The sequence below is a fragment of the Carassius carassius genome, chromosome 31, assembly GCF_963082965.1.
Source record: "Carassius carassius chromosome 31, fCarCar2.1, whole genome shotgun sequence".
Classification (NCBI taxonomy): domain Eukaryota; kingdom Metazoa; phylum Chordata; class Actinopteri; order Cypriniformes; family Cyprinidae; genus Carassius; species Carassius carassius.
Genome location: NC_081785.1, coordinates 25570582 through 25586049, shown reverse-complemented (window position 1 = coordinate 25586049; position 15468 = coordinate 25570582). Strand labels below are relative to the sequence as shown.

Here is a 15468-nt window from a genome sequence, read left to right as displayed (position 1 = left end):
ATATGCATTTTTTTTACTTATCCTGTTGTCTTCATTATTTAATGCAGTGTTTCCTTTTTTTAGCCACTGCACAGTTTTGATCAGTAAAAAAATCCCACGGCACACCACTAAGCACTGAAATATAGCAAAATTACACAAACATGCATTGCTTCTGTATTTTATAGTACTCTCATTTAATGTGAAACTTGAGCTTAAGTCAGGTAGGAACGATGTGTCATAGATGGCTTCATGTTGTTGGTGATGATTAAACAACAAATTTACATATTGGCTGTTGGGTGGAAACCTTTTATGTCCAAAACCACTACAACTTTTGGGAAATGCAAAAAATAAATAAATACATATATTAAGGCTGGGCGATATGGCCTTTTATAAATACCGCGATATTTTTAGGCCATGTCACGATACGCGATATATATCTCGATATTTTGCCTTAGCCTTGAATTAAAACTTTGATGCACACCAGTATGAAGATTCTATATGTCTACATTAAAACATTTTTTTTCATACTGCATTAATATATGCTAATTTTAAACTTTCATGCAAAAAAGGGGATATCACAACAAAGTCAAAGTTAACATAATAGTATTTATTAAACAGTGAGTGGCACAAACATAAAATTGGCAACAGAAAGTGCATGTTTTGTGCAAAATTGTCAGACAACATTTCAAAACAAGACATTAGGGCACGCTTGTGCATGCTGTAACTCACATGGCATTTCAAAACACAAAATTAAATTGCACTTATTGTACATAATGCCACTACAATAATTTAAAACAAATAAAAAAGTGCCCTTTTGTGCATGTTGTCATTAAGATGACATTTCAAAACAACACTAAATTTAAGTGCACCTGTTGTGCATAATGCCACTAGGATATTTAAAACAAATATAATGCGCTTTTGTGCAGGGTGTCACAGGTAATTTCAAAATCAGTAAAATAAAAAATAGCTGCATAATAGGAAATCAAATGTTGGAAAAGAAAAGAAAGCTCAGTAGATGGTGAGCTAATCCTTATTTTTCCATATGTATATATGTTATTCTGTATATGTTATATAAATATTTATATGTGCATTAGGGGTCCTCTAGAAAAGTCGAAGATTTGATGCTTTGATAGGAGGAGCCTGATTCGAATACCAATCTCACAGTCCAATATTCGCCGGGTGTTATGATCTTGCCATTTTGGTTATATGGGGGAGCTGAAATATCTGATTTCGCATAGAACTACTGGTTTTCTCCCAATAAATGAATATACAGTCTATTAAAATAATGCTGTAAATAATAATCTGAAAAGAAAGAAGCTTCAAATAAATATTTTAACGTGCCTGAATATATCCAACCACCCCTATAGATTTAAGTTTCACTTTCCATAATCCTTGACCACCAGAGGAGCATATTGACAGCAGGTAATTAAATCTTAAACAAGACTCAAACTGACACAGGCAGAGTTGAAGACAGGATTTTTTTCTCGATCAAGTAGTGTACAAGGGATTTCAAAACATTTCAGCTGGTTAATATATATTTTTTATATATTATTTATCTCATATAAGATGCATTTGCTTGCGTTGCCCTGCAGTAAAGCACTTAATTGTGACCCTCCTTTTAGTTTTTTAATAAACAATCCTATGGTTTCAAACACAATACCTAAACATAAAACAATTCACAAAAGGTGAATCTGGTCCAATATGTAAAAGTTTGCAGCTTTAGTTTTGGTTTCTTCTGCATGAAATATATGACACAAATAAAAAGTAAAAAAATATGTAGTTGTATTTCGTGCATACTATGTTGTCCCTTTGTAACAACAACCAGGGAATACCAGGTTGTTTAGAGGTTTTGTGCCAAAAACACAAGCCTATCAACGGCGTCTGGTTTGAGAGATGCTCGATGGCATGTAACTATACTACCACTGGTACTAAATACCCTTTCCAATGGGGAACTGGTGGCGGGCACACACAGATATTTTTTGCCACATTTTTCAGGTTTGGGAACATTTCCTCATGGTCGTTCCACCACTGCAATGGATTTGCTTCACTGTCAACATTAACAGACTGCAAGTAGGCAGACAACTCTTTTTCAATAAGCTCTCTCTGCGACAGTGTGGCGGAAGATGTTGCTGCAGTTTTAAAGAAGCTGCCCAGGGATTTCTTCCTTAGTGGCTCTTCTGGCTGTGATACCGTTGTTGCATTTTGAGGCAGTGAAGCAGCCAACTCAGCTGTGCCCTGGTCAGTCTCATAGAGCATTGCCTCCATCTCGGTTATGGCTCTGCTCTTGATGGCATCCACCTTTTTTTCTGTGCAGTATGTTATCTTGAACCTGGGATCCACTAAGCCTGCAAAAGTCCAGCAGGTCGTTAGTGGAAGGATCAGAATACTTCTCCCTCAGGTAATCCAGGATGGAGGCTTTGATAGACTGGGTCAGTGGGGTGTCATTCTCCTGACGTGCCAAGAGGCTGGACTGGAAGAGATGGAGAACAGGCTTGACATAGGACACTGTGACATAGCTCTCACCGGACAGAGCGTCGGTGAATTCCAGGAGAGGTTTGAGAGCCTTGTGCACTGACTCTAGAACTTCCAGGTCTTGCCAGGTGAGAACGAGATGCCGGGTTTTCTTGTCTGCAGCCAAGACTTGAGAAATAGCTTGCTCCTGCTCCAGTACCCGCTCAATCATCTTCTCTCGGGATCCCCACCTGGTAGGAGACTCACTGATGAGCTGGTGTGCCGGGAGATTTAGCTCTCACTGCGCTGTGGCCAGGTCTCTCCTCCTCTTCCAACTGAAAGAGAAGCTGCTCACTACCTTCTTGCACACAGCAACAGCACGGTCAATACGGGGGTCCTTCATGCTTCTCTCTGAGAATGAAAACAAACATTTAAAATGTTATAATAATTTAAAAGGGTATAGTAATTGTGAAGAAATCCACTCAGCCTAACACTAAACTAATTCTTGGTAATTATTTATTTATATAGTACTGTGTAAAAGTGAAGATGCTATCAAAAAATATAAGTTTCAAAATATAAAAAAATGCACAATAAAGAGCAGTCTACTGACACACTAATGCAGAAAAAGAAAGAACATGTAACTCTAAGGTGCCTAAGCTAGTATAGTACAGTATGTACTTTTTTGAAAAATCACTCGCATTCATTCTCTCTCTCTCTCTCTAATAATATTCAATACAGCTTTATTGGCATGGGAAACATATGTTATGACAAGCTGAGCCATCGCATTAATTATCGCAGACTCATATATCAATAAAGATAATTACTATTTTATCACAGTGGTAAAAAACACTCACCAATTGCAAGATGCAGGCGATGGCCAAAACACTGTAGAAGTGTCCAGTGGTTCAGGCTCACAGCTTTGACGATGTTAGCGCCGTTATCGGTGGTGATGCACACCTGAGGAGCTTCATTTAAATTCCATGACATGAGAGCATCTTGCAGGCCTTGTGCGATGATCCCGCCAGTGTGATCCTCAGGAAGAAAGCTCGTCTGAAGGCACTTGCTTTTCAACTCCCAATTGTCTATATAGTGGACCGTCAAACTGAGGTATGGCTCACATGTTCGGCTGCTCCATATGTCGGCAGTTGTTGAGAAGTGGGTCACATTTACAAGCTGACTGGCCAGCTCTTCCCTCACTTTAATATACAACTCAAGTTTCCTTTTTTAGAAAATTTTATATATTTTTAATGCATAGAATGCAATGCATACATCAAAAATAAACATTTAATTATTACCCATTGTTTCTTTGTCTGTACTTGCACTGTGAACAATGACAATAAAATTGACAGATGAATTAAGTGCCATTCAGTTGGGGTTTTAAATAAAGCATTTTCTGAGATGCACATTAAACACATAAAACATTAATTTAATTTATCTTTTAATTTTTGAAAATTAACTTAACTTTTCGGTAAACAGGGGATTTACTATTAAAAATAAAACATGGAAGAAATGTTGTGTGACTAAACCTTAAAAAAAAATAATGTGTGAATTTCCTGGACGTTCTCTTTACGTTTGCCCGCGACCTCAAATCAAAACACTGCTGACTCCATGCAGTATGTGATTTCGGACTCAGCGCTTGTGTCTCCTTCCGCTTTGTGGGTGACGTAAACGCGTTGTGTCACATTAAAAAAAAATTATTGCGAAAGAACCTGACGTGAGATTTAAAATAAATTAAAAGAGGCTTCGAGGCAGAGGAATTTGCCTCGATCATTTTTTGTAATCGAGTTACTTGAGTTACTTGAGGAATCGTTTCAGCCCTACAAGGAACCAAGGTCTAATCATCTCAAGAAAGGGAACAAGGCAGAGCGCGTAACCCTTACCGTAGAGAATTTTAGAAGTGTGCAAAGTGTTAACGTGCACACTGACCACCATGTGGTTTTGAGAAAGTACACAAAGCTTAGCTTGTGTACGTAAAGGTTCCTAAGCATCACAGAGGCGCTGAATCGCACGGGAGAGGCAAGCTCAATTTTACAAACCTCGGGCGAGGGGAGCATCACCTGAGGTAGCATATACAAGAAGACTTCTGTAACTGCCACCTCCACTTCCCACTAGATGCGACAGCAGCACTAAGTGCTGACATTCAGCACTAAGTGCGGACATTCATGAAATTCCCTGCAGTGCTATGCCAGGCCTGATGATCAAGGAGGCTCCCACAGAAGCCTGTGATCTCAGCCACCTAATACCAGAACATGAAGCCGGATGGCTGGTGCTGGTGAGAGTTTAGTAAACACTGTAATTGAGCACTGCAAAGGAAACTCACAGAATTTATTAGTAGACACATTACCACCAGCAATTTAATACACATAAGTATATACAGAGAGGGTTACATACTCACCCACCCTCCTGCGCTGAAGCCCCGCTCAAGGGGCGCCTCCTTTTAGTCTGGACCATCAGTCAGGTGGTTGCTATGAACATAAAACCAACCAAAAACATTATAGGTCCAGTATAGGAGACTGTTATTAGAGAGGTTTCCACCTAACCTTGATCAGGTGGAGAGCTGGTGGTTACAGGGGAATTAGGAAGGGGAGGATAAAAGCAGAAGTAAAATATCCCTGAAGGAAATAAGTAGATTCCTTGGTATCACTCTGATTCGGACGAGAACGCTGCCTGGATCACATCCTTTAGGTTCTGCTTACCTCCACATGACCCACGATTCCTCTTACCCCTGCCCGCAGGTGGGGGAGGAGCGTGAGTCGCGACACTAGCCTTTTGTGCCCGTCTTTGATCCTCAGATTGAGACAGGCCAGGACCCCTATGTTATTCGTGCTCTGACCTGGACCTTCGTGGAATGAAAGATCTGAAATGAGCAGAGAGCGCCTTCGTCTCCCTGAACTCCTCGATCACCGTCTCAATGGAAATACTGATAAGTTCAGAAGGCGAAACCTGAGTATCGAGAAGAAAGCCTTTTCTTTCTTCCCAATGTCTGCCAGGTTCATCCACAGACGTCTCTCCGCTGCCACCATGGCCGCTCTAGTCCCACCCATGGTGGAGGCGGCCTGCTTGGTAGCATGGAGAGAGGTCCGTGGTGCGGCGCGGCTACCTGATCAGAAGAAAGGCCCTCGCCTCCATCCAGGTCTCTTAGCAGATCAGCCTGATATGCTTGAAGCACCACCATCGTGTGTAACAAACCACAGCCTGACCTGCTGCTGCGTATGCCTTGCAAGGAGGGAGCTTAAGAGAGGATGTCTCCCCCGCAGAAAGAAAAAATTTTTTTTTAGCTCTTTCATCATCACCTCGATGTCGGCAGATTTACTCTAATGCCGAAACCGAGGGATGCAAGAAGAGCCTCTAACAGCTCTACATACGCAGTGCAGGAGAATTGAGAAGGCTCTTTCTTTAAGTACCGTTAGTACCGAGGTCCCGTTCAAACCCGGTTCAGCAATAGACAGTAAAAGAAAGGGTTCAGCGCTATGATTTCCGCGAAGCAGAAAACGAGGACGGAATCTCAAAATCCAGTCATGAAAATGAAACTTACATTTTAATATGGACAGTCATGGAATTTGTCAAAGTTAGCATAAATTAATCAAATCAAATCTCCATATGGACCAGTATCTGTAAATGTTAAGCCGCAAAAGTTGTTTGAAATATGAATCCGTGTTCTTCGCGTCTCTGTGTGAATTAATGAATGGCAGAGACGTGCGGGTTTGTTTACTACATAGACCGAAGCGCATGACGCTTGCATAAATTTCAGCATCTGAGCTTCAGAGTTCTCTCTCCATCAAGCGATCTGAACTTTTCAGTTCATCTCAATGGACGCACAGCGCACCTGATGCTCTGTAAACTCTTTGTGAAGGAGCACGACTCAACCGTCTCTTTACTAATAGCACTGTTTCTCACACATGCAAAGAGAGAGTCGAGAGCGAGAGTCTTACCACGCTGAATTGACACAATATATGTAAACTATTCTTTGTTGTCTTCTCCTGTCAAAATAATGGAGTTCATTTAGAATTATTCATATTCATTTTCGAACAAGCAGAAGACATACCGGTTTCTCCGGTAGTGGGCGGAGCTAATGCGCAAATGGCATTTTCATTGGCTGGCGCTGACCTCTTACCGTGCCTGTTTTGATTTCAGCAAATCATTTTGACCGAACGCAGACAACGTGATTAATATTCATGAGCCCAGCAGCTCATCAATTCATAGTACATTCTATATACATTAGTATGATAGTAGAATTAGTAGTAGCATTATCTTTTAATAATAATTAATATGATCTATTACTATTTTTTTTACAAAAACCCTCAATGACCAAAAATATCTTAAGCATCACCACCAGTCTTAAGTTCAGTTAAAATGACAAATATGCATTCATTAGGCCTAATAAAGTTAATTTTTACATAAAGGCATTGTGCTAGAAATATTACTATTATTTAGTAAAATGTATGTGATGCTGCTACTGTTGAAAAAATTTATAAAACTTTATTTTTTAAAGAAATAAATCACAATATTTCTTCCATGTTTTAATTTTAAAAGCAAATCCCCTTTATTTACCAAAAAGAAAATGTGTTTAAATTTCATAAATTAAAAGACAAATTAAATTTGGGTGAAATTTGTTTACTGTTTTTTAGGGATGGGACGGTATGAAAATTTAATATCATGATTATAGTGACTAAAATTATCACGATTATCAATATTATCACGGTTTTGTTGAAACGAGATGAAAGTGTTCAAAAATAGTTGATGCTCACACTGAAAACATTTCAGCAAGTTTTATATTTAATAATCAACAAACAACTAATAAAACAAGCAACTCTATGCACTTAATTTAAAGAAAGATTAAATTCTGTGGCATTTCCTTCCTTACAATGAAAAGTGTAGAAGCATAGAAAAGCATAGAAAAGTCACTGACTTTCGCCATTCCTTCTCGAAAAAAAACAAAAAAAACATTGTGCGCTGCGCTTGCGTCAGACTGTTGCTGGCTGGACATGATTTAATAGCGAGTTATTAAAACCGCGATAATCAAACACGGTTTTAATGATAATTCATTTTTAAACGATATTACTAACCTTCAGCACATTTTATCACATTTTGTCTAAACGCTTGCTAGTAGTCGCCATGATATACAGAGAAAGATCGCTCTTACCAGTTCTTTCAGATGCACGCTTCAAACAGAACAGTCAGTGAAGATGAAGAAGAAAATGGCGTGTTCTCCCGGTGCCTGTTTATAGTCACGCCGGTAGTGACGTCAGAGGCTGTAGCCAGCCAACAAGTTGGTGTTTTTTCAATGTATGCTTCAGACACGGGTCACGACGAGGTGTTCCCCCATAGCGGCCCCTAGAGGATGCAGTTCGAAGTTCCCTTGAAAGGGAACAATATATTAGGTACACCTAGATGAAAAATGTTAAGACTCTCTCTTCTTTGCTCTTCAAACACACACAAAACATTAAAATATTGTTTCTTGAGTAAAGAAAACGCTGTACTTATTCAAACATCAGTTCTTTATTTACCTTTACATTGCAAACAAGCATAGATCCAGACACTTCATTCTGAATGTAGGTCTGTGGATTTATGAGGTTTCGCTGACAGTTTGAGGATCCAGTGGTGAAAAAAGAAAAAGAAAAAGCGTGACCTTTGCCTAGTATTGTAACCCAAACTCTGGATTTAACCCATCCAAGTGCACACACACACAGCAGCGAGTAGGGAACACAAAAAACACACAGCCTGTGAACACACACCCGGAGCAGTGGGCAGCTATTTGCTCCAGCGCCCAAGGAGCAATTGGCGGTACAGGTGCCTTGCTTAAGGGCACTTCAGCCATGGGTATTGAGGGGGGTAGAGAGCAGTTCATTCACTCCCCCCACCTGTATATTATATTATATATAAGACTCGAACCTGCGACCTTCGGGTTACAAGTCTGACCCTCTAACCATTAGGCCACAGCTTCCCTGAAGGGGAGGGTTGAGCCCATTTAGAACTACGGGAGCCCTGAGTGGAGCGTTAGCGGATGTTAAAAAGAAAACCGATTTTCATTTAAACAAATCGATGTAAACTACACATTCAAGTTAACTGATAAAATCGTAAAACCCACAAACAGAAATAAAAATTACCAATAGCATTGATTTAAAATAACAATACGTAATAACAAAATATAATAGAAATAAAGTTTTTATTATTTTCTATGGCACACCTGACAGTGATTGGGGAAACACAGATTTAATGTATATATGAATAAATCTTTTATTTAAAAAGTTTTGATTACAGCCACTGTTGTAATGTTTATATTTCATCAACAAATTGGAGTGGAAACATAGTTCTTTTATTAAAAAGTTGACATTAAAAACTGCCATCTGTGCAATTTAAACGTTTGTAAAATTAATTAATTATAGAGCCCACATATACAATGATGAGGAAAGGAAACTGGACATATGTGACAAGTCACAGAGATACTGATGTGTATTTTAATGGTCTTTGTCACTTTATGTACAGCTCTGGCTCTTTATTTAAATGATGTGGTCAGTGCTGAAATGAAGGTGAAACTCATCTTCAGTTCATGTTATTAATGTACAGTACACACCTTAATCTTCATATTAAAGATTGAAGCTTTTTTTTTTTCAGTGCTACAAGCATGTCGTCCAAAGTGTGGAGAAATTTATTCAGAAGGTCAGTTGTTATTTTCTTGCAAATGCAAAATAAACAATATTTGGAAGTTTGGAAATGCCTAAAGGGAGCTCAAGTGTTGCTAAACTGTATTTATATATTCATATGTGAAGTCTCTCATGTAGAATAAAGATAATTAGTATCATTAAGACTTTCACTCTCTAATGCATTAATTATTTATCATTAATGAAAATATCTTAATGTAACTTGGTCTGTAAAATTTTTTATAGTATTATTTTGCAGCAACACCATTCAGTGAAATTCAACTTTTGGATCCAGAATGTCACTAAATCTTACTTACCTAAGACCACCAAAGACTTGTGGTATTTAATGAGATATTTTAAATATGTTTTATGTGAAAATGCTTTTTGCACAGCCTTTTGCATGCTAATCACAGTGTGAGCACAGGCACTTTGTCTTAAAAGTGTTTTTATGAAGGACTACAGAGCTTCGCTAAAAGTGCTTCCAAACCCAGAGCTCAATGTGGTTTACCCTTGCTGTGATGATACAAAGCTGATGGTTCTGAATTTAAAATGCATTGAAAATCACTGACTGTCAAGTTTACCTTCAAAAATGATATATTATGTGGTGATTTGAACCCCAGACCCCAAACACTTTTTTATCATTCATTATTTCTTTTTCTTTTGTGTGTGTAGTGCAAGCCTGAGTACAAAGTCCCCGGTCTTTATGTCGTCGACTCCATTGTACGACAGTCTCGTCACCAGTTTGGGCAAGAGAAAGATGTTTTCGCTCCACGTTTTAGTAAGAACATCATTACAACGTTCCAAAACCTCTACCGCTGCCCAGCTGATGACAAAGTGCGTTTGTTTCTCATGTCCCTGTAATCAAATAGTAAAGTTCTTGTCTAGACAGTTTTTAATTTTGCTTATTTTCCATTTTCAATGTTGCCTTGCAGAGTAAATTCGTCAGAGTACTAAATCTATGGCAGAAAAACAATGTCTTTAAGAGTGACATTGTCCAGCCTCTACTGGATATGGCAGCAGGGCTCCCAACACCTAGCGTTACGCCAGTCTCTGTCAGTAGTGCCATACCCATCAACAGCACTACTCCCGGTAAGTTACACACTCATAATGCATCCTCTGTGAAACAATACACTGTTGTGGCAGCATGTTTTATATTAAGTGAAAGCAATTACACCAACCAAAGTCAATATGCAGGGCCAAATTAAGACCTATAATGCCCTCCTTCACCACTCATTCACCTACTATTCTGCCCTTAATAATTAAAAAAGTGATTACAGGGAACTACACTGCGACCAAAATGGTCGCATATGCAACCTTTTGAAATTACATTGTGACCCTAATTTTAATGAGGTCGCAAATGTATCACTGATTATTTTTGTACCTACCTTACGTTTTAGGCAATATGCTATGATTTACTATGAGCATTTATTTAACCAGAAATGTGTATTTTAAAAATACATTTTATAACGTGCTCTGAGCATTCAACACATCAAGTTGGCTTCAGCCCCGCGATGCGGGAAAGCTGAACTGAGTAGCTGGTTACTCGCGTACTGTATTCGGTGTGCGCGAGTGAGCCACGTCTCATGGACAGCAACACTGAACTGAGCTCTCCTTCAGGACGTTCGTGTCCTCCTGCTCCTGAATGAACAAATACAAATCACAGTTTAAACAAACAGAAAAGGATGCGAAAGAGCTTAATTCAACACCGTTCTGGTTCTGGTGTTCAGGACACACGCAGAAACGCGTCTCAAAGTTTTCTTGCTTTTGTACCGACAAATACATACTAAATATGTCAAAATACCTGTCTTGGAAAGTGTGTTCGAAAAGTCTGTAGTTATGACTTAAGTGAAAGTAAAGAGTTGGAAAGAAATCGGATGTGTATCATTATAATGGATGCACTGTCTCTAAAAGTGACCGCGCCTAATTTACTAGCTCTGCTGTCAGTGTCTTTAATGTTAATCACTTACTGCTCTTGATTGAATTACTTTGTAGTTTTAACAAGAATTTATCCACAGTCAAACTAAAAATCAGATATAATTGATTATATTGTTTTAGTGGTGGGTGCAGGACACTGGTTCATTTATGTAAGTGAGTATAGCAAATAGGGATGTGCACGGATAGTCGAACATTCGAATATTCGTTCTGCTCTAATTATTCGATAAATAAAAATGATATTCGAATTTCGCAAAAAAAAAAAAAAAAAAAAAGTTCACAATAAAACCTAATTTGGTCACTTTTTGTGATTCTCCACGGCATATTTGAAGGTGTATGCAAGCAAAAAATAATTAATGAATGATTTAGGGGCCATTCACATATCGCGAAGGCGTGGAAAAGGCTATGTGCTCAGCTTTCTCCTTCTTTCCAAAGCGCTCGGGCAGAAGCGCTCCTGAGGCGACGCGTTCTCTCCATGAAGACGCGGAAATTTCAGCAAAGGATAAATGGATTTGCAGCACAAAAAAAATCGCTTTCAGTAGCTCTGCTACTAAATTTATTTCAAAATGGCAAACCATATACAGCTATGATCAGCTGTTCCTTCATCTTGGCTGAGCTTTCAACGTTGTTACAGGAAAGGATGAAGCTGAATGTTTAGTTCTTGTCACATGACCTGCGGTGCGCTTGCAGCATTCTGAAAGTTGAGATGCTTTTAACTCGATGCTGTTCGGACGCGCCTGGAAAAAACGGGACCGCGTCGCACCGCGTGCGCATCGCCACCGCGTCGCTTCCATTATGAGCGCGCATACTGCGCGCCTACATTGGAAATAACGAACTTGAGCATGCAAAAGACGCGATATGTGAACACCCCCTAAAAGAACTGCGGTCTTCTAGTACTTCAAATATGCCGTGGAGAATCACAGAAAGTGATCCAAGAACATTGTTGCAGCATCTCTCGAGCAACGAATAAACACCGCTAACTTGGAGAATGCCGTGAAAACTCCTCTTCTCGCGTCTGCCCTAGACCCTCGGCACAAACATCTCAGGTTTCTCGATGAAAACATGAGAGAAGTAAGAAAAAAAACCTTTTTAGAACATTATGAGAACATTTTCCTTGATGCGAGTGGTGCGGATGCAGCCGCTGTCACCAACGATGAAGAAGATGCAATGCCCACTCATCCGAAAAGGCTGAGCCAGTTCTCCAGCGATGATTACAGAGAGTCCAGCCGAGACGAGTGGGAACAGTTCTTGCTGGAGCCATGTATTCCACCAGATGAGGATCCCATTCAGTGGTGAAACGAAAACACGAAGCGCTTCACAAAACGTATTCGCCTACGTCTGTGTCGTCAGAGCGCGTTATCTCCGCGGCTGGCCTTATTGTTAACAGACTAAGGAGCCGACTTTCCCCCAATCATGTTTACATGCCCGTATTTCTTAACAAGAACATTTGAAACAATAGGAAAACAGTTTAAAAGTTAAGTGTACAATAGCCTAATTGCTGCAGGCTGCTTTACGTTTTTTCTTTGTTCACTTTTTTTTTTGCTTTTAATCTGTACTTTTGTTTGTTTGCACGCATTGTTAAAGGTTTTCAGCTACAAAACACGATGTGTAATGTTCAAGCTTATTGTAAGCTTGTTCAAAATGACGAAAACAAATGTTGCTGAAAAATAACGTCTGACTCATTAAACTTAATTTAAATAAACGAATATTCGAATATTCGTTTTTTGTGAGCTCAAATATTCGAATGTGATATTTGTGGAAAACACCCATCCCTAATAGCAAAATACATCAAACTGTGAAATATTATACCCAAAATTCTTCATACTGTAGACTACCAGTGAAATTGATATATATATATTATATTAAATTAGGGACCTGACCATGTTTTGCTTAAGTGTTTATTTCTTTAATTGCTAATGCAACTAATGCTAATTTAATTGCTAATGCTAATAGGGGAAGTCGTGGCCTAATGGTTAGAGAGTCGGACTCCCAATCGAAAGGTTGTGAGTTCGAGTCCCGGGATGGCAGGAATTGTGGGTGGGGGTAGTGCATGTACAGTTCTCTCTCCACCTTCAATACCACGACTTAGGTGCCCTTGAGCAAGGCATTGAACCCCCAACTGCTCCCCGGGCGCTGCAGCATAAATGGCTGCCCACTGCTCCGGGTGTGTGTTCAGTGTGTGTGTGTGTGCACTTCGGATGGGTTAAATGCAGAGCACAAATTCTGAGTATGGGTCACCATACTTAGCTGAATGTCACTTTCACTTCACTTCACTTCAACCTTTTCATAGCACAGACTGAACACAATTAAGCATTGCTTGGTTATTGTTCAACAAAGTATGGATAGTTGTGTAAATATTGTCATACTGACAGTTGTCTGAAGTTTTGGTTGATTCCATTACATATTTTTCTATCAAAGTTATCTGACATTATCAAGATGAATTTGTTCTGACACAGTGGAACTCTGAGTTCTTGTCATATTTTATTACCAATTTCTAAACTATAACAAATAAATTGTGATAATGTGAGAAATGTTGAAGGTGTCTGAATACATTTTAATCGTCACGCGCGCTTCAGTGTGTGTGATAAAAGAATTTGCTCTTCTGCTCCATTCTTTAACAGAGACATGCAGAACATTCAGGATTCATATTTAAATAGACTGTTCCGGCTTAATATTTACAGATATTAGTCCATATCGTGATTTGATGTAAGTGCAATGACCTATTTTTGATTAATTCATTCAAAATTTGGCAAATTCTGTGCCATTCCGCGTTAAACTGTAAATTCCGTTTTTATGATTGGATTCCGCGATTCCGTCCGCGTTTTCTGCATCACTGAAATCATTGGGCCCTAGTTGTTGTATGCCAGCTCTATCTTGCAATGGACACACGCCACGACGTTCTCTTTACATTTGCCCCACGCCCTCAAATCAAAACAATGCTGACTCCTTGCAGTATGCGATTTTGGACGCAGCGCTTGTGTCTCCTTCCAATTTGTGGGTGACGTACAGTACAGACCAAAAGTTTGGACACACCTTCTCATTCAAAGAGTTTTCTTCATTTTCATGACTATGAAAATTGTAGATTCACACTGAAGGCATCAAAACTATGAATTAACACATGTGGAATTATATATGGAATTATATACATAACAAAAAGTGTGAAACAACTGAAAATATGTCATATTCTAGGTTCTTCAAAGTAGCCACCTTTTGCTTTGAACACTCTTGGCATTCTCTTGATGAGCTTCAAGAGGTAGTCACCTGAAATGGTCTTCCAACAGTCTTGAAGGAGTTCCCCGAGAGATGCTTAGCACTTGTTGGACCTTTTGCCTTCTGTCTGCGGTCCAGCTCACCCCTAAACCATCTGGATTGGGTTCAGGTCCGGTGACTATGGAGGCCAGGTCATCTGGCGCAGCACCCCATCACTCTCCTTCTTGGTCAAATAGCCCTTGATGCCTTCAGTGTGACTCTACAATTTTCATAGTCATGAAAATAAAGAAAACTCTTTGAATGAGAAGGTGTGTCCAAACTTTTGGTCTGTACTGTAAACGCGTTGTGTCACATAAAAAAAAATCATTGCAAAAGAACCTGACGTGAGATTTAAAATAAATTAAAAGAGGCTTCGAGGCAGAGGAATTTGCCTCAATCATTTTTTGTAATCGAGTTACTCAAGGAATCGTTTCAGCCCTAATGTGAACCCGTTAATCAGTCACATAAATTAGCCCTGTTACTCTTGATTGAAAATTCTGATTGAACATCATCTAGTTCATGCTGACACCTTGAGGGAACAATTGAGTATGACAATGTGTTTAAAAGTCTGTCATATCCATTTCCGCTTGTTTCTTCACTAAAACATTCTTAAATCTGTACTTCTGTTCTCTAAAGGAACACCAGCAACTCCAGCCACCCCAGCCAAGAGTCTACTGCAGAGTCTCCCAGACTGGGCGTCTCAGATCTCCAACACAGACACAGTGGCTGCGGTTGCCCAGATCTTACAGAGTCCACAAGGCCAGCAGGTTAGATTCCTCCACTACTGAAAATACTGTGTTCTCTGCACAGCTCATTTTTGACTGGTGTGTAAGTGTGTGTTTCTAGTTGCAGCAGCTGATTCAGAGCCTGCAGATGCAGCAGCAGAAACCTCAGCCCTCTCTGCTGCAGGCGCTGGATGCAGGTTTGGTGGTGCAGCTACAGGCCCTGACTGCACAGCTCACTGCAGCTGCAGCAGCCAACACACTCAACCCGCTGGAACAGAGAGTTACCTCCTTTAACAAGGTGAGAGACCTTTTTGGAGCACTGCTGAAAAAGTTTAATCTTTGGTTTAATCCATGCATAACATATATATTATTTCTCTCTTGTGGTGTAGAAGTTGTTGGGTCAGTTCGATTTTGGGAATGAGTCTGAGCACAGTGAGGATTCTAAGAAAGATGCTACATCATCTCAGTTGTATGTTCTTTGTATGCTAGTT

The 15468-nt window shown here is 39.6% G+C and overlaps 1 protein-coding gene across 1 annotated transcript in view; it reads left to right on the top strand.

Annotated features, from left to right (window-relative positions):
- The window catches only part of LOC132111952 (SR-related and CTD-associated factor 8-like), an 88560-nt gene that overhangs the window by 49437 nt on the left and 23655 nt on the right, over positions 1-15468 (top strand). Inside the window, 6 exon segments of the mRNA XM_059519554.1 lie at positions 9046-9090; positions 9744-9905; positions 10004-10160; positions 14889-15019; positions 15099-15275; positions 15367-15446. Of these exon segments, the coding sequence (XP_059375537.1) occupies positions 9046-9090; positions 9744-9905; positions 10004-10160; positions 14889-15019; positions 15099-15275; positions 15367-15446 (752 nt within the window).